Source organism: Schistocerca americana, chromosome 2 (genome assembly GCF_021461395.2).
Source record: "Schistocerca americana isolate TAMUIC-IGC-003095 chromosome 2, iqSchAmer2.1, whole genome shotgun sequence".
NCBI lineage: Eukaryota > Metazoa > Arthropoda > Insecta > Orthoptera > Acrididae > Schistocerca > Schistocerca americana.
This window is the reverse complement of record NC_060120.1, coordinates 891,227,431-891,247,887: the sequence shown is the minus strand read 5'-3', so window position 1 is coordinate 891,247,887 and position 20,457 is coordinate 891,227,431. Positions and strand designations below refer to the sequence as shown.

The 20,457-nt window shown below is 43.9% G+C and overlaps 1 protein-coding gene across 1 annotated transcript in view; it reads left to right on the top strand.

Annotated features, from left to right (window-relative positions):
* LOC124595827 (transmembrane 9 superfamily member 3) overlaps positions 1 to 20,457 on the top strand; it is a 111,263-nt gene that overhangs the window by 74,334 nt on the left and 16,472 nt on the right. Inside the window, exons 9-10 of the mRNA XM_047134725.1 lie at positions 10,684 to 10,830; positions 19,323 to 19,406. Of these exons, the coding sequence (XP_046990681.1) occupies positions 10,684 to 10,830; positions 19,323 to 19,406 (231 nt within the window). The remainder of the gene's footprint in view (positions 1 to 10,683; positions 10,831 to 19,322; positions 19,407 to 20,457) is intronic.

Sequence of the window (20,457 nt, the reverse complement as noted above, 5' to 3'; positions counted from 1 at the left end):
GAGGTGTCAGTTGCCAAAACTATGTGCTGGTCCAGAGAGAACATAGCTAAACAAGGGGTCGGGAGTAGGTCGGATTTCAACATTTGAAAAGTAAACTCACTATCCAGGCTTCAGCAAAAGGTACATTCTGGCATGCGATGGCTGGACCAGTGTAGCTGCCCCCCCCCGCAGGAATTTGTGATAGTAAGCTGTCTTCTTTAGGAAATGTGATGCTCCTTCATGGACAAGGAGTGAGCTACAGAGACACACAACAGCGGAGACGTGGACTGGCACAGGGTGAACCGCATCCCATGAGACGGTGAACCCCAAATAAATGATAGAAAGCTTAAAAAACTTAAGTTTGTGTGATGTTACACTGTAAGCCTGCAAACAGTAAGATAGAAAACAGAGTGCACAAATTTTTCAAGTGATTGAATGTGGAACTGCCCGTGACAACAATAGCATACAGATAATTAATGCAACCTGTGACAGGCATAATCAGTTGCCTGAAAAATCATTGGAAAACAGTAAGGCCCTTGCCACACCAAAAGGAAGGTGTAAATATTGATAGAGACCAAAAGGAGTATTCAAAACCAGAACTTGCAGAGACTTTGTCCATGGGAACCTGCAGATATGCTTCAGACAAATCAATTTTAGAAAACCACTGACCATTCAATAATTTCGCTGACAGTTCCTCTCCTGGTATGAGAGAGGATATGTATCCACAATCGACTGCATGTTGACAGTAGTACAGAAGTCACCACAGAGGCAAAGTTTCCCTGACGGTTTCTGAATTACAACTAGCAGAGACGACCATTCACTAGCCATAACAGGTTGCACCACCCCTAGAGATTGAAGTCAGTCCATTCTGCTTTCACTTGATCTTTCGGAAATAGGACATGTATGGCAAAAACGAGATTGAGCCATGGATTTCAAAGCAATATGAGCAGAAAAATCTGTAGCACACAAACAAGTCTGAAAACTCATCACACAGTATTTCCAATTGGGAATACGGTACCTGATCAGACAAAAGGTGAACTGCATCGGTGATAGAAATTCCAAAGGCCTGACATGTGTACATCCCGAACAAGTTCTCAACACTGGCACCAGCAACCACCAAAAGTGTAATGGAATGGACCACTGATTTGTAAGGGGCAGATGCCATAAAATGTCCCAACAGTGCAATGTTCTGTTTGCTATGACTAGCCAGCTTCTGCGTTAATAGTGTCAACGGAGGGAGCGAAACTCGCATAAGTCTGAGATTTCAATTATGTCACTGCAGCACCTTTGTTGACCTGAAGCCGGATCACTTGGCGAACAACACTTAACTTGATAAACAACTTGGGAGAAGTCACAAGCACTGGAGTCATGCCATTTACATCCATATGCATATCCTGAGCAACCTTCGACGAACGACACGGAGGCGATGTGATTTTTCTTCTGGTGAGCATAACAGCTGGCCCAGCGCTTAGGGCAGGGGCGGGCAGGAATCCTGCTCGTGTGCAGTTAACAGGTGTTCTGCGCGCACACAGGGGCAAGCTGGGCACCCGCTTCTCTCCCCTCCCCACCATGCCGCCTCCCACTCCGTCTTCTGTAATGCGTTTTGTTTCCTAGCTTGCTTTATTGAATGAAGGCATAAGGTTAGTTGGAGTGCTTGAAAGAAATCATGCTTTGAAAGAGTACCTATTACCTACGATATGTTTTATTTAATTATCACAGGTGGAGTTTACAATACGTTTAATGTCTGGAACAAAATTTCTACATATAGACGAACGCAAACAGTTACGTAAATTTTCATCACTGATGTTTGCTTTTAACCGAGACTTATTAATTTTCATAACAGAAAAAAATCTCTCACAAACGTATGTCGAACCAAACATTAACATTATCTTCGCGGCTTCACGGTGGAGATGAGGAAACTCTTGCTGTGGAAAGTCTTGATAAGAGTCTATTACACGTCTTGCCAAAAGGAACTTGTCTCTCAGACGAGAATTACACTGTAGATCTATTAATTCCATTTGTAAATTGGGATGAATATCATCTACAGAAACAGCAAATGGTCTCGATAACCATTCAAAACTTGGGATAAATATGATATATCCTCAAATCGCCTGAGAAATTCCTCTTTTATTGCACGAAGTACGGAAACATGTTCTTTGCGATTCTGTTCTTGCACAGTAGATACAGTAGGGAAATGCAGTGCATTCCCTGACGAGATCTGTCGTTCCCACAGCTCAAGCTTGCTAGTGAAAGCTTGCACCTTTTCAGCAATTTCACAAATCAGTTGATTTTCTCCTTGCAAACTTGTGTTCAGTGCACTCATGTGTCCGGTAATGTCCACTAAAAATGCAAGGTCTGCAACCCACTCTGGATCTTCTAACTTGGGATCGTACCTTCCTTTGTCCTTTAAAACATTATTTATTGGTATTCTCAGCTCAAAAACTCTTTTGAGTACATTACCGAGGCTAAGCCAGCGGCCTTCACTGTGTTATTGTATGTCACTGTACTCATCCCCAATTTCGTCTAAATATGTGTGACATTATGTGCAATCCTGTGGGATCTCAAATAATTAACTGCCCGAATAACCACTTGCTTGACGTACCCCAGTTTTGCTGCTTTTGCACAGAGTACTTCTTGGTGCAAAATGCAGAGGATGCAGCACAGTGTTTCTTCTGTACGCTGAGGCTTTTCTCTTAGTAATCCAACAAATCCCATTTGTTCCCCTTTCATTGCAGGTGCTCCGTGTGTTCACTGACACCAAACGTTCCCAGTTTAAGCCAGCTGAATCGACAGCTTCTTCTACGGCTTTTGGGATGTCCGCGCCGGTGGTCGTACTTTTTAAAGATATATCATATCTAAAAAATCCCCTGCTATGTGCAGAGCAGTGTCCACGCCGCGAACATAAATCACTAATTCCGTGGTGTCTAAAATATATATGGACTCATCAAGTGTGATGGAAAATGCAATAAACTCCTGCACTGCACTCCTTAATTGATGGCGAACGTCACCTACCATGGCACTTGCATGGCGACTTACAAGTCCGCCGAGAGAGAGTGATAGCTGGAAACTGATTCGTATTCAGTGGCAAAAGTAAATCAGCAGTGTCATTGATGCACTCTTTTATAAAACCCATCTTCAGCAAATGGTTTTCCAGCTCTTGCTATATTAAGCGCAATCTTATAACTTGCACGTACCGCTGGGCTATCATTTTTGTCGTCCTGAAAAATTGAAAACAGTGCTCCATAAAATGTTAAATGAGTTAGATGAGAGACATGACGAAATACAACGTCCACTACGTAGTATCGCTTCGCGTCGATGTCCGCAGCTTAGCCTAGTACTACCCACAACCTGCCGGCTGTCGCCACCGCCCCGCTTGATGACTGCACACGAGCAGCATATGTGCAGCACTGTGCACTCATGAGCCGCGTGCAACATTTGCCCGCCCCTGGCTTAGGGCATGCCAAACATTCGTGCTGCACAAAACAGAAAGGCAAAACTGAAACAGATAACACTGATGCTGGTGCTGTGGTGGCTGTGGCTGCTGGGCCCAGCCTGGGTCTGCTCTGTGCTGGGCCTGCACGTTTACTGCTGCCACTGTCACTTCCTCATGCAAGGTGTCTGTCATCGTAGTGGCCTAGAGAGAACGTAGCTAAGCAAGGGATTGGGAGTAGGTCGGATTTCAACATTTGAAAAGTAAACTATCTATCCAGGCTCCAGCAAAAGGTACATTCTGGCATAACAAGGCATGCGACGCCCACAGTGCCCCGTGCTTCAATTTGGTCATCCAATGCCTGAGGAATTTCAAAAGATTGTGGCTTACTTGACTTAATTCCTTTGGCATTCCTATGGGGGCATAGGGCATCCAGGAGAACTCGCCATCCGTCTCTGTCTTTGGCCATTTGCCTCAATTCTGCCCAGATCTTGCCAACTCTTTTTGCTTCCCCTTCCACTGTCCTCTTCCATGTGCCCCTCGGTCTCCCTCTCTTCCTTTTTCCCTGGGGATTCCATTCCAATGCTTTTTTCTCAATGGCTCCATCTGGTTTTTTCAAGGTGTGCCCCAACCAGCCACACTTTCTCTCTCGTATCTGGTCTTCTATAGGTATCTGGTTTGTTACTCGCCAGAGTTCATTACCTATTTTTTCTGGCCACCAGATATTGATGATGCGTCGAAGACGTCTATTTATGAAGCTTTGTGCTGTTTGGAGAACTTCTGCCAGAGGGGGGTTTTCACAGAGTAAAGCTTTCTGAAGCAGTTCCTTGTCCACTTCCTTGTCTGGAGCTAAACAGACAATTGTGTCATGCTCCATAGTGTCTGCATAAGACTCGTTATGGACATCAGTAATGAATTTACACTTACGGCTAAGACCGTGTAGGTTATCTGCCCAGGCCCTGTATGACTATTTTGATTTCTTGTGGCATGAGTAGAATTCAACTCACACTACTGTGGCATCTGTTTGTTTGCAATAGTAGTTGGACAATAAACTGCACATGTGCTCAAAAGTAAGAGCTGCTGCTTCTTCTAAAGTAACAAGCTGACACAGTAATTGGTACTCCTTAGGTGGAATCCACGAGATTAAGAAGTTTTTACACAAATTTGAGTCTGTCTAACCAGGAGTCAAAAAATGCTGTCTGAGTCCATTTTTGTAAGCTTCCACAAATCCTTGGCTGAATCATCTTATGGAGAAAAAGTGGGGGGATTGACCAGTGGGAGGGTACCCTGTCTGTTAATGGAAGCCGAGAAAGTGATCACAGCCAAAGTAAACTGTTCAGTCAGAGCCAGTAGCATGGCATCCATAACGAATAAACTTGATGGAACAGCACTTAAAGATTGCAGATGTGGGAATCATTCGAAACTCATGACTGATTGTGTAGTAACCAAGTAATACACAAAACTGATCCAAGTTGCACAAACATGGTTCATAACCGCCGAACATTAAGCTTATCGGAACTCCACAAGACACAGAAGGTTGGTGTGTGTGATTCACCTTGAAATACAAGAAGAGGTTCAGTCACTGCTGCTGTACACATACATGGGCTTGGCCCCTGGTAGACGGCACAACAGAGACCATGCCATGTGCATGCTTCCTACTGGCGCCCTCTAGTGAGCGGCCTGCATTGATACAGTTGGCAGGCGGTTGAGTACACACATGCAGTGACCCACACTTAGTGCACTCACTCTCCTCATGCACTAGTAGTGGGATTCAGTACTATCGTTTTCATAATATTGTCAAAGTACATGTAATATAGACTCTTCGGCTTATCTGTCAGTTTCATGTTTACGTGACATTTATGTCAGATATTGCCAAGAAATGTCACTGCCTAAGAATTGTCAGCACTTACATACACAACTACTGTAATCATTTACAAACTCGATGGATTTCATATCCTAATACAGATGTGGTTGCAGTGGGGTATAAATATCTGCATTGTTGTTTTCTTTCAAAATGAACATAAAGTTTAACATCACAAAGAATTTATAACTAACATACATGTTACTGATATAAAGATACCAATATAATGGAAGGAAACATTCCACGTGGGAAAAATTATACATAAAAACAAAGATGAGGTGACTTACCGAACAAAAGCGCTGGCAGGTCGATAGACACACAAACAAACACAAACATACACACAAAATTCAAGCTTTCGCAACAAACTGTTGCCTCATCAGGAAAGAGGGAAGGAGAAGGGAAGACGAAAGGAAGTGGGTTTTAAGGGAGAGGGTAAGGAGTCATTCCAATCCCGGGAGCGGAAAGACTTACCTTAGGGGGAAAAAAGGACAGGTATACACTCGCACACACGCACATATCCATCCACACATACAGACACAAGCAGACATATTTAAAGACCAAATATGTCTGCTTGTGTCTGTATGTGTGGATGGATATGTGCGTGTGTGCGAGTGTATACCTGTCCTTTTTTCCCCCTAAGGTAAGTCTTTCCGCTCCCGGGATTGGAATGACTCCTTACCCTCTCCCTTAAAACCCACTTCCTTTCGTCTTCCCTTCTCCTTCCCTCTTTCCTGATGAGGCAACAGTTTGTTGCGAAAGCTTGAATTTTGTGTGTATGTTTGTGTTTGTTTGTGTGTCTATCGACCTGCCAGCGCTTTTGTTCGGTAAGTCACCTCATCTTTGTTTTTATGTATAATGATATAAAGATACGTGATATAAGTAGATTTATGTTTCTGCTGTACAATTGTCATTTCGTGCACATCAATGCACATGTAGTTGTTTGTTGCTCTCTATATCAGATGCCACTGATGATGGGTTGTACGACCAAAATCCAGCTGGCTATTAAACATTTTAAGTAAAATGCAGCTCATGGTATTTAGAAATGGTCCTTTAACAAACATTTAATTTTGTCATTTGGTTTTAAGGACTCATTCTTCAGGAGCTGAAACAGTGGAAATTTAAACCGAAGTTCGAAAGTTGGCATGTAAATTTCCTGACATTATTATAATTGGTAAGGGGAGGGGCTGTTAATTTGACAGCTGTGGATGGGATGTGAAATGATTACAGTGGGTAGTGAAAAGGAAGGACTACTGTGATATTCTTCCAAATGCTGTAGCCAAAAATTAGCAGGAGGAAATAGTCAGAGAACCAACTTATGATGGTAACATCTTAGATCTTTTGATTGCAAATAGGACAGAACTTTGAGAGCTCGTTGATGCAGAGCAGGTAATAAATGGTAAGGCTGTTGTAGCATCATAGACTATTTTGTGTCAACAGGAATGGCAAAAGCTGTAGGAATAAATCAACAAAAAATAATCAATTTTTGACAGTGTAATGTAATGTAATTGGATAGATGAATAGTCTACTCACCAAGCAGCGGCAGGAGAACACTCACATAAAAAAGGTTTTAGATATGCAAGCTTTCGGAGCCAGTGGCGCCTTCTTCTGGCAGAAGGGTCGAAAGGGAAGGAAGAGGGGTGGAGGATAAGGACGGGAGGTTTAGGAAAAGGGGTAGAGTTCGGAACAGTCACCCAGAACCCCAGGTTAGGGGAGTCTACCAGATGGGATGAAAAGGAAAGACTGATTGTTGGGGACTTCCAATCTTCAACAATCTGTCTTTCCTTTTCATCCTGTGCAGAAAGTCTCCCCTGACCTGTGGTTCTGGTTGACTTTTCCAAACTCCACCTTTTTCCCTAAACCTCTCCAGTCCTTTCCATTCAGCTCTCTTCCTTCCCCTTCAACCTTTCTGCCAGAAGGAGGAGTAACTGGCTGCAAAAGTATGCATACCTGAAACCTTGTTTTATGTGCGTGCTCTCCTGCCAGCATTTGGTGAGTAGGTTTCTTTTTATCCATCCAAAAAATGTAGGAAGCTATTTCTGCTTAGTAAATGTGACAAATGTATATCAGATTACCTTGTAATTCAGAATCAGATATTTATCTCTGAGTGTGGAAATAATGAGTATAAAATGACAGAATTCGAGGTATTGTGCAGTACACTCCAGACATGTATGTGCCAGGCAAAGCTATGATGAATTGGAAAGACCTGGCATAGTTCACCAATTGTGTTTGAAAGCTACTGTGGAAATGGAGAGCTTCACCCACCACATGTATAAACATCTTAAGTCTTGCTGACAAACAAAAGCAAAATGGGCTCAAGAAGAGCTGTGCATGAGGTTTTCATCAAATATATAAAAAAAGAAAAAATCTAGCTACTGGAGTGGCAAAAAAATCCTTAGATGCTTTGGCTTAAATAAATGTAAGGTCCTACAAAGATGCAAAATACTTTTTCACCTTCTACTAGCAGTTTATCATACATTGCTGGATCAACAGTAGATACCTAGTGACTGGAAAAAGTGTAGGTCATTCCAATTTTCTGGAAGGGTTGTAGGACAGATGCACGTAATTAAAGGCCTATATCATTTTATGCTCAAAACATTTTGCAGAAAGAAACTCTCCTCTATAAAAATCAACGTGGATTGTGTAAGCAGAGACCTTCCAAAACTCAGCTCACTCTGTTCCTCCATGATATTCATGCTGTATAGACAATGGTGCTTAGATTGATGCCATTTTCCTTGACGTCAGAAGACATTTGACACCATCCCACTCTGCCATTTAGTGGGAAAAATAAAAACAAAAAAATCAGCTTGCTGAATACTGGACCTGATTTGTGACTGGATTGGAGAAATTCTTACTGGTAGAGAACTCGATGCCCTTGTGTGAAGAGAGCAAAATCAACAGATGTAAATGTAATTTCTGGAGCATTCCAAGGAAGTGTGATACGACAGTTGCTGTTTACAGTGTATATAAATGATCTGGTAGAGAGCATCGAAAGCTCTGCAAGATTGTTCGCAGATGATGCGGTTGTGTATAAGAAAGTAGCAATGCCAGAAGGCAGTATAGATTTTCAGAATGTTCTGCTGAGGATTGATGAATGGTGCAGGCTCTGGAACTTGAACGTGAATAAATGTAACATTATATATAAAAGCGCTGGCAGGTCGATAGACACACAAACAAACACAAACACACACACAAAATTCAAGCTTTCGCAACAAACTGTTGCCTCATCAGGAAAGAGGGAAGGAGAGGGGAAGACGAAAGGAAGTGGGTTTTAAGGGAGAGGGTAAGGAGTCATTCCAATCCCGGGAGCAGAAAGACTTACCTTAGGGGGAAAAAAGGACAGGTATACACTCGCACACACGCACATATCCATCCACACATACAGACACAAGCAGACATATTTAAAGACAAAATATATATAATTTTTCCCACGTGGAATGTTTCCTTCCATTATATTGATATCAATAAATGTAACATATTGCACATACATACGAGTAGAAATCCTCTGCTGCACAACAACACTATTTATGATGCATTGCTGGAAACAATCTGTACTGTAAAATATCTAGGAGTAAGTATTCAGAGCGACCTTAAGTGGAATGATTAGATAAAGCAAACATAAGGAATATCAGATTCCAGACAGATTCATAGGAAGAATCATAATGAAATGCAACTCATCTATGAAGGAAGTGGCTTACAAGACACTTGTTTAACAGATTCTTGAGTATTGTTCATCTATCTGAGATCCTTACAAAGTAGGAATGATAGAAGAGATAGATAACATCCTACAAAGAGCAGCACATTTTGTCATGGGATCATTTAGTTGGTTCAGGAGCATTATAGAGGTACTCAACAAACTCCAGTGGCAGACATTACAATATAGGTGTTATGCGTCATGGATTGATTTACTAATGAAGTTTCGAGAGAACGCTTTCCAGAAGAGTCAGAAAACATTTTACTACTTCCCCCATACATATAGTGAATTGACCGCAACAAGAAAATTTGAGAAGTTAGAGGTAATACAGAGGCTTACCAACAACCATTCTTCCCGTGTGCCATTTGCAAGTGGAACAGGGAAAGAGGGATCAGTTACTGGTACCAGAAGTACCCTCCACCACACACCATTGAGTGATTTGCAAAGTATGATGTAGATGAAAATGTAGATATAGATGTAATGTAGATTGTCAGTAAATGGATTAGAGCCACTCGATGAATGTACAAGCACCAAAACTGACCTTGACGGTGAGAAGACAAAAGTGCAAAATTGCATTTGCCAAAATGTTTTCACTTGGGAAGATTGTGTTGCATTTCCTCCTTTCAGTCGTTGCCTGAACACCAAAATTACAGATATTGTTAACACTTTGCAGACCAAGCCCAAGCATAGCTCGGCTCACAATGCAGTGTCCAAAAGATGGCACCTGAGTATAGCTGGGGCCTTAATTTTCTTGACATGCGAGCCACCTATTGTTTGAAAACTGGCTTCAATTCATATGAGAACAAAGTATGGATCTTTTGCTACCTGTCCCTTGACAGATGCTGCCTTCTGTTGTCTATTTCGGGAATTATTTCGAAAGAAACTTTAGGAAATGCAACAGCATCTTCGGCTGGAGAGAGAGAGAGAGAGAGAGAGAGAGAGAGAGAGAGAGAGAGAGAGAGAGAGAGAGAGAGAGAGAGAAGGGGGGGGGGCTGACTGACACTTTCTCAAGAAGAAAATTCCCGTTAAATGGATAGATCACATTCAACAATATATTACATCCTTGGCGTACAAGGCAACACAAATAAATGAGAAATTGTTAAACGGGGCACTTGGGCACAGTCATGTGATGTGGAACCAGGGAATTCTGTATCTTAGTTTTTGAGCATATGAATTAGCAGAAAACTATGTGACCATTTCATATTTGCTTTAATTTGTTGGCTGTCTAGGTGGGTGATGGAATGCTTGTTTGCTGGCACAAGTTGTCACATATAGTGTATTTGCTTCTGTGTAATTAATGTTCCTCTTCATGATGAGATCTGTGGAGTGTTCGGAATTAATGTGTCATATACGAAAAAATTCCCCAGTATCCAGGTCAGTAATTCCTGTAGCACACACAAGTTGTGCTAAATTGCTAATTATTCATCTGTGTAGTATATTTAGGAACCCATACAAATTTATATTAATGACAGAAGGGAAGCTGCTGTTATGGTGGTGAAAATTTCTGGAAAGTAGAATCCACTTTTTTATTAATACATGAAGCACATAATAAAAAATCAAATACCATGTACTTTGATTAAAGTTGATAATGGTAGCTAATGAAATTGAAAGCAAGGTAGCAGCCTCTCATGCCAGTTTTTCTCTCTTGATTAAAAAATGAAGAATTCTAATTTTTTTCATTTGTAAATGCATTTGATTTAATAATACTTTGTTGTGTTACAGGTACTTTATCTTCACGTCATTCTGGGCGTATAAAATATACTATGTGTATGGCTTCATGCTTCTTGTGTTCATCATACTGATGATAGTCACAGTTTGTGTTACAATTGTTTGTACATACTTCCTCCTTAATGCAGAAGATTATCGGTGGTAAGTAAATTATGAATTATTTTATAAGGTGGTGGTCTTGTTTTGCATGTACATTATTTCATATGCAGCAGAAAATGAAACAGAAAGTTGTAATTGGACTAATGTGTAATTATTCAGTATCTTGTGTATAAAACAGAAATCATCTGATTATGCATTTCTGTTGTCTGTACTATGTTTGGGAAGGTGATTTCAATTTTCCACATGTCAAAATTGACATATCGGTAGCTGATGATTTTTGTATTAAAATAAATTTATAACTGTGTATTGGCTGTATAATTTCTAATCAGTTTCTAAGTTGACTATTCTGTTAAACTAAATGATAATGTTCCATAATGGTTTCTCAAAAACGCCAGAGTTGATTGTGATATATTTAATGGGACAATAATTTTAAAATTTACTGTTCATAGAAAACTAATAGAATATGGTTTCAAAGCAGATAAAATTGTAAGAGTTTTTGATATATGTGTACATGCTGCCTCTTTTGTTGAGCACTAATGCAGTTATGTGGGAACAAAACCACAAACGTGCACTAAACATGCCTATGACCCCAGAAGGATCGCAAATCTTTTGCGAATACATGCATGGTTACCACGGGGCCACAGCCTTTGCAGCATTACTTTCTTTATGTGCTGCAAACTTCCACTTCCACTATCTATTTCCCCCCTCTGCCTCTCCATTGGTTGATTTTCGTGATGCTGACTGCTAGGACCTGGTTTATGATTGGGCCTCGAGTTTCCGCAACTGGGTGTTTTCCACAAATTTTCATTAAATAAACACATGGTCCCCATTGTTGGGTTTGACCTGCTACCAATTTTCAAAATTCTCCAGAAGTGCAGATCGTGCAGGAAATGTTGCCCAATGTGATGTATGCACCACCTTTTTGCGTTTCCATTCTCGCACCCTTTCATTTAATAAGATAATACACCACAAACCCAGCACGGTAACCATCCCGTTGTAGGGGAGTTGTCTAGTACCTGCACGATAGTAGCTAAATGGCAAGCAGGGCAATACTACTCACAATACTTGGTTTGCACAAGGACTGATGGCGATTTCTTCTTGGCTACTAAGCCCGGGTGACATGGCGGTGACTGTCAGTTCCATTAAAAGTCTCTCAACAACGCTGTCTGGGCCGCTTTCACCTTTGCTGTCTGCCTTGGCTCTCCACTGTATGGAGATATTGATGAGACTATCTAGAATAACACTATAGTCATTCTTTCAGTAGCGGATTTAGCGATCCCGTATTCCTTTGGCCTGTCCCGACGGAATACAGTACCTCAGTGGTCATCAGAAATTGCAGAGGCCATAAGAGACTGTAGGCAGGCTCCCCAAAGCCATAAGTGGCACCCGTCAGTGGACCGCCTCATTGCCTTTAAGCGGCTCTGTGCATGGGTCTGCCACCTAACGGTATATTTCAACCATTGGACCATGTACTTCTCCTTTGCAGGTTTGGGCTAAGTTCAGACACTTCACAGACACCAAACACCTGCAAGTGTACCTAGTATTACCTTGATTGGCACTGTCTGCACTAACCCAGATGCCATCACTAAACATTTTGCTCTGCACTATGCTCAAATCTCAGTGTCTGAGAATTACCAACCTGACTTCTGTGTTCTAAAACAGTAAGTGGAGCAAAAGCAATTATGTTTTACTACACCCTACCTGGACCCATATAATGCTTTGTTCAGTGAGTGGGAATTTCAGTGTACTAGCCCGCTGCCCTGATACAGCCCCAGGGCCTGACCGCATCCACAACCAAATGATCAAGCATCTACTGGTGGATTGTCAGCATCATATCCTTGCCATCTTTAATCACATCTGAAGCAAGGGTGAGTTCCTATCACAATGGTGAGAAAGCATCAGTGTGCCAGTACAGAAGCTGGATAAGCACCCTTTAGAGCTGGGCAGTCATCGCCTGATGAGTTTCCTGCAAGTTGCTTGAAAGCAAGGTGTGCTGGCGGCTGTGTTGGCTCCTCGAGTGTCATGGTCTTCTGGCTCTGTCCCAGGGTGGTTTTCGTCAAGGCTGTTCCACTACTGTTAGTCTGGTTTTTCCTGGAGTCTGCCATCCAAACAATTTTTGCCTGATGTCAACACCTTATAGCTATCTTCTTCAACCTGCAAAAGGCTTATGAAACCACATCCTTGCTACCTTTCGTGATTGGGGTCTTCGAGTCCACTCTCGATCTTCATCCAGAACTTCCTGTTGCACTGTACATTCCAGGTTTGAGTTGGGGCTTCCCACATTACCCCCCTCATATCCAAGAGAATGCAGTCATGCAAGGCTCTGTGCTAGTGTCCCTCTCTTTCTAGTGGCCATTAATGGTCTAGCAGCCGCTGTGAAGTCTTCAGTATCACCCTCCTTGTATGTTGACAACTTCTGCCTCTACTATTACTCCTGTAGTGTGGGTGTCGCTGAACGTCGACTGCAGGGTGCCGTATGAAAGTCGCAGGCATTAGCTGTCACCCATGGCATTCGTTTTTTGGTTGCCAAGACTCGCATCATGCACGTCTGTTGATGCCATACCGTTCACCCACAACCAGAACTTTACATGGACTACCAACCACTCAGTATTGTGGAGATTCATCGCTTCTTAAGACTGGCCTTTGATTCTTGGTTGATGTGGATTCTCCATCTTCTCCAAAAGTTCTGGCTGTACCTTAATACTCTTTGCTGCCTGAGTAACAGCAGCTGTGATGTGGATTTACTACCCTTCTGTAGCTTTACAAAGCCATGATACAATCCGGCTTGATTGTGGGAGTCTGGCACCTCATTTGGCATCATTCTCAGCATTGTGGATACTGGATCTGATACACCACTGCAGGGTTCAATTTGTGGCAGAAGCCTTTTGAACTAGCCCTGTGAACAGCTTACTTGTGGAGGCTGGGGTCCCTCCATTGTGGATCAGGTGCCTGTTATGCTACCCATGTTAACAGCTCCCCTAAGCATCCGATCTATTTTCTCCTTTTTCCAAACACGGTAATCCATCTGTTGCAACGGCAACCCAGATCAGGGATTACGATCGCAATCTGCATCTGGTCTATGCTCTGAGAATTTCAGTTGTTTCCTCTTCCACCTTTCCTCTGGATCCACTCCTGTACACCTCAGGGGTGCATCCCTTGGCCACTGCTTCAGCTTGACCTGTCACAAGGTCTGAAAGACTCTGTTCATACCGAGGCCTCCGCCACCGATTTCTCTCTATCCTTGGTGCAAGCTGGGGTTCAGAAGTAGTCTACACTTATGGATCGATGATTGCTGGTCATGGGCAGGCTTTGATTATACTCGCACAGGACATACTGAACTGTGCTCGTAGGCGGATGCCTATAGTGTTTTCACTGCAGCGTTGGTGACCATCTCGTGTGTTCTTGAGTATATTCGTTCCTGCACTAGTGAGTCCTTTCTCATCTACAGTGACTCCTTCAGCAGTTTGAAAGCTCTTGACCAGTGTTACTCTTGCCATCTGTCAGTCATTGCTATCCAGGGTTCTCTGTATGCTCTAGAACGTGTGGATGCTCAGTGGCCTTCGTCTGGATGCCAGGCCATATGAGGATCCTGGAAAATGAGCTCGTTGATAGCCTGACTCACTACCCCTGGTGTTAGGAGACGATGCCTTTGTGGCTGACGTAGTTGTTCACTTTATCTATGAATCGCGTTAGACCACTCTTTAAGAGACGGCCACTTAACCTTCTTGGCCCATTTAGGCATTCGCAGAACACTCTGTTGCATCCTGTGTCCAGACCAGACTGTGGCTGTCTAGGCTTGGTAGTCCATCCCGGTCCTCACCCTGCTTGCTCTTTTACACTTCTTCAATCTTCTTGCGTGGTGTTTTGGAGTTGTTCATCTTTTGTCCCTCTGTGCTTCTCTTGCTCTGTCCGTGTTGCTAGTCTTTTCAAGGCAATCTCTGAGTGGAGTATCTCTGGTAAGTGGCAGATGCTGGGGACGTATGTACCCTCATTGCTTTCTGCTTTTGAGAGCTTCTGGTTGCCCCCTACATGGGGCTCCTTCCCTGCCTTTCTTCCTCTGTCTTCCTTTTTTTTTTGTACCTTAACTCGGCTTTGCTGACATTTGGTAGATGTTGGAGTTTTCACCCCTGGATTTTGTGTGGTAGGCTGTCTCTGATCTACAGTCGTATAGACCTCCCTGGTCGCAGAAAAAAGGATTGCTGACGTAGTAGTTCTGTCCCTTTAATCATGCAACCAAACATACCTTGATCATAATGCCTGTGTGAAGCCTTAACATCCCTGCAGTCGTACATAACAATAAGATTTTGTTGTTCTGCTTGATAAATTAATTAAGAGTATCTCTAGACAAAGTAAGTTTGTCTAATACAGTTTCTACAGATGTACTGAGGAAAGTTCTGGCTGAATAGTTTCTGTAGAGATTAAGGCTGGCCGTAGTGCTTTCCTGTCTGGAAAACAGTTATTCATATCAATGTTTGAGCTTCTGATGTTGCATGTGGAGGAAAAAAGAGGAAAAAAGTCTGTTTTTGTATGTGAGACTATGAAGTTCATGAGCATTGTGTTAAATTTCTTGTGTAACAAATTTGTTTCACTGCATAATTTTTCAGATGTGCAAAAGTTGTAGTCTAAGATAACTTCTTATGTATATATGATTGTGAATTGTTCTGAAATATAAAATTTTGGTTCTGCTCAATGAGTAACAATCTGCTGTCTGTCACAAATTTCCTTGTCAAAGTATTACTAAAAATTCATCTAAAAACAAAGATGATGGGACTTACCAAATGAAAGTGCTGGCAGGTCGACAGACACACAAACGAACACAAACATACACACAAAATTCAAGCTTTCGCAACAAACTGTTGCCTCATCAGGAAAGAGGGAAGGAGAGGGAAAGACGAAAGGATGTGGGTTTTAAGGGAGAGGGTAAGGAGTCATTCCAATCCTGGGAGCGGAAAGACTTACCTTAGGAGGAAAAAAGGACGGGTATACACTCGCACACACACACATATCCATCCACACATATGCACACACAAGCAGACATATTTAAAGACAAAGAGTTTGGGCAGAGATGTCAGTCGAGGCAGAAGTGCAGAGGCAAAGATGTTGAATGACAGGTGAGGTATGAGTGGCGGCAACTTGAAATTAGCGGAGATTGAGGCCTGGTGGATAACGGGAAGAGAGGATATATTGAAGAGCAAGTTCCCATCTCCGGAGTTCGGATAGGTTGGTGTTAGTGGGAAGTATCCAGATAACCCGGACAGTGTAACACTGCTCCAAGATGTGCTGGCCGTGCGCTAAGGCATGTTTAGCCACAGGGTGATCCTCATTACCAACAAACACTGTCTGCCTGTGTCCATTCATGCGAATGGACAGTTTGTTGCTGGTCTTTCACACGTGGCTCTGCCTTTGATCGTGTACACCTTCCGGGTTACAGGACTGGAGTAGGTGGTGGTGGGAGGGTGCATGGGACAGGTTTTACACCGGGGACGGTTACAAGGGTAGGAGCCAGAGGGTAGGGAAGAACTAAGAGGTTACGGAGGTTAGGTGGACGGCGGAAAGACACTCTTGGTGGAGTGGGGAGGATTTCATGAAGGATGGATATCATTTCAGGGCAGGATTTGAGGAAGTCGTATCCCTGCTGGAGAGCCACATTCAGAATCTGATCCAGTCCCGGAAAGTATCCTGTCACAAGTGGGGCACTTTTGTGTTTCTTCTGTGGGAGGTTCTGGGTATGGGAGGATGAGGAAGTGGCTCTGGTTATTTGCTTCTGTACCAGGTCGGGAGGGTAGTTGCGGGATGCGAAAGCTGTTGTCAGGTTGTTGGTGTAACTGACTCCATCAACCTCCTGACCCCACCGACACCCCGCACCCCTATCTTCTGCCTTCTTCCTAAAATTCACAAACCCAATCATCCCGGCCGCCCCATTGTAGCTGGTTACCAAGCCCCCACAGAACGTATCTCTGCCTACGTAGATCAACACCTTCAACCCATTACATGCAGTCTCCCATCCTTCATCAAAGACACCAACCACTTTCTCGAACGCCTGGAATCCTTACCCAATCCGTTACCCCCAGAAACCATCCTTGTAACCATTGATGCCACTTCCTTATACACAAATATCCCACACGTCCAGGGCCTCGCTCCAATGGAGCACTTCCTTTCACGCCGATCACCTGCCACCCTACCTAAAACCTCTTTCCTCATTACCTTAGCCAGCTTCATCCTGACCCAGAACTTCTTCACTTTTGAAGACCAGACATACCAACAATTAAAGGGAACAGCCAAGGGTACCAGGATGGCCCCTTCGTACGCCAACCTATTCATGGGTCGTTTAGAGGAAGCCTTCTTGGATACCCAGGCCTGCCAACCCAAAGTTTGGTACAGATTTATTGATGACATCTTCATGATCTGGACTCACGGTGAAGAACAACTCCAGAATTTCCTCTCCAACCTCAACTCCTTTGGTTCCATCAGATTCACCTGGTCCTACTCCAAATCCCATGCCACTTTCCTTGATGTTGACGTCCACCTGTCCAATGGCCAGCTTCACACGTCCGTCCACATCAAACCCACCAACAAGCAACAGTACCTCCATTACGACAGCTGCCACCCATTCCACATCAAACGGTCCCTTCCCTACAGCCTAGGTCTTCGTGGCAACCGAATCTGCTCCAGTCCGGAATCCCTGAACCATTACACCAACAACCTGACAACAGCTTTCGCATCCCACAACTACCCTCCCGACCTGGTACAGAAACAAATAACCAGAGCCACTTCCTCATCCTCTCATACCCAGAACCTCCCACAGATGAACCACAAAAGTGCCCCACTTGTGACAGGATACTTTCCGGGACTGGATCAGATTCTGAATGTGGCTCTCCAGCAGGGATACGACTTCCTCAAATCCTGCCCTGAAATGAGATCCATCCTTCATGAAATCCTCCCCACTCCACCAAGAGTGTCTTTCCGCCGTCCACCTAACCTTCGTAACCTCTTAGTTCATCCCTATGAAATCCCCAAACCACCTTCCCTACCCTCTGGCTCCTACCCTTGTAACCGTCCCCAGTGTAAAACCTGTCCCATGCACCCTCCCACCACCACCACCACCTACTCCAGTCCTGTAACCCGGAAGGTGTACACGATCAAAGGCAGAGCCACGTGTGAAAGCACCCACGTGATCTACCAATTGACCTGCATGCACTGTGATGCATTCTATTTGGGAATGACCAGCAACAAACTGTCCATTCGCATGAATGGACACAGGCAGACAGTGTTTGTTGGTAGTGAGGATCACCCTGTGGCTAAACATGCCTTGTTGGACGGCCAGCACATCTTGGCACAGTGTTACACCGTCCGGGTTATCTGGATACTTCCCACTAACACCAACCTATCCGAATTCCGGAGATGGGAACTTGCTCTTCAATATATCCTCTCTTCCCGTTATCCACCAGGCCTCAATCTCCGCTAATTTCAAGTTGCCACTCATACCTCACCTGTCATTCAACATCTTTGCCTCTGCACTTCTGCCTCGACTGACATCTCTGCCCAAACTCTTTGTCTTTAAATATGTCTGCTTGTGTGTGTATATGTGTGGATGGATATGTGTGTGTGTGCGAGTGTATACCCGTCCTTTTTTCCCCCTAAGGTAAGTCTTTCCGCTCCCGGGATTGGAATGACTCCTTACCCTCTCCCTTAAAACCAACGTTCTTTCGTCTTTCCCTCTCTTTCCTGATGAGGCAACAGTTTGTTGCGAAAGCTTGAATTTTGTGTGTATGTTTGTGTTCGTTTGTGTGTCTGTCGACCTACCAGCACTTTCATTTGGTAAGTCACATCATCTTTGCTTTTAGATATATTTTTCCTACGTGGAATGTTTCCCTCTATTATAACCATATTACTTAAAATTCAATGTACACAACCTGTTGAGTTTATTTTGATAGTTGTTTGTCCTAACCTGAATGCACTAGTCGATATCTACAAACTCCAATGTGTTTTTTTTACCATATGTAGACACCAGAGTCAGAAAATTCGACAAAACAGTGATAAATACATTTGCATTTCATAAAGAGGCTAATCACTTAGCTGTTGGTCAGATAATCCAAGATATTCACACCAAAGGCAGGACGTAGTATGCTTGACAGAGGAAGCCATTTAAAATGTCTTATTTCTTTGTGCATACAAATTTTGCATAAGAGTACATTATGTATTTATGCACAGCCGTTAGTGGTAGGACATACACCTTAATAGTTACCTACGATTTTGAGCCAAATATCATTAGTTCTTCATAGTCTATAGAAAAACGTTTCAACCAGTTAGTTATAGAGTCAAACGTTGTGGAAAAAATTCTCACCTGTACACATTCAGTTGCTGTGTGCAGAAAAGATACTATGCCTATCCTGGCTCTGTACTTCAAATAATGACCATTTAAACAGAACAGATAGCTTGAAAATTGACTAGTTCTTCTTCAGAAGTTGTGATGTTTGTGATTACCTTTGCTTTATTCACAGTATTTTTATTTACCAGGCAATATTAATTTTCAGGCAATGGACAAGCTTCCTGGCAGCAGCATCGACGTCAGGTTATGTCTACATGTACTCATTCTACTACTTCTTCTTCAAGACAAAGTAAGCAAGCAGTTATAGTTATTCTTTAAACTAGGAGTTCTCACTGTATAGTGTTTTCCTCGTCACTTAAAACATCCATTTTATCAGCCAGACAGGGCTAAAATGGCATTGTGAAACAGGGCTAATTAGATACTACCATCTTATCATAACTCTTTGATCTGTAGATTGTTTTTTTCCTCAGATGGCACCATACTTTCATAAAATTAGTCAACAATGAACCGTCAGCCAGAATCTGTTCTAAACATTTATGTCAAATTATGCTTCTTGTTGTTTCAGTATCACGAGCCTTACTTTTTGTGTTTAAGAATTGGGTTGCCATACATCGAACAGCAGAGAAGCTGTCAAGTTATTGCTGTGGCTTTTATTTACTTCTTGATTTTTTAAAACTCATCCCCCTCTCCCCCCTCTCCCCCCTCTCCCCCCTCTCCCCCCTCTCCCCCCTCTCCCCCCTCTCCCCCCTCTCCCCCCTCTCCCCCCTCTCCCCCCTCTCCCCCCCTCTCCCCCCTCTCCCCCCTCTCCCCCCTCTCCCCCCTCTCCCCCCTCTCCCCCCTCTCCCCCCTCTCCCCCCTCTCCCCCCTCTCCCCCCTCTCCCCCCTCTCCCCCCTCTCCCCCCTCTCCCCCCTCTCCCCCCTCTCCCCCCTCTCCCCCCTCTCCCCCCTCTCCCCCCTCTCCCCCCTCTCCCCCCCTCTCCACCCTCTCCACCCTCTCCCCCCTCTCCCCCCTCTCCCCCCTCTCCCCCCTCTGCCCCCTCTGCCCCCTCTGCCCCCTCTGCCCCCTCTGCCCCCTCTGCCCCCTCTGCCCCCTCTGCCCCCTCTGCCCCCTCTCTCTCCCCCTCTGCCCCCTCTCTCTCCCCCTCCCTCTCTCATCCCCCCTCCCTCTCTCATCCCCCCTCCCTCTCTCATCCCCCCTCCCTCACTCTCCCCCCTCCCCGCGCTCCCTCCCTCTCTCCCTCCCCCCCGTCGTCCACCCTTATCTCCCCCCTTCCCTCAGTCCTCTCCTGCAGCCACGGCTGCAAAATACTAACACAAATTCTTTATAGGCGAATAGAAAA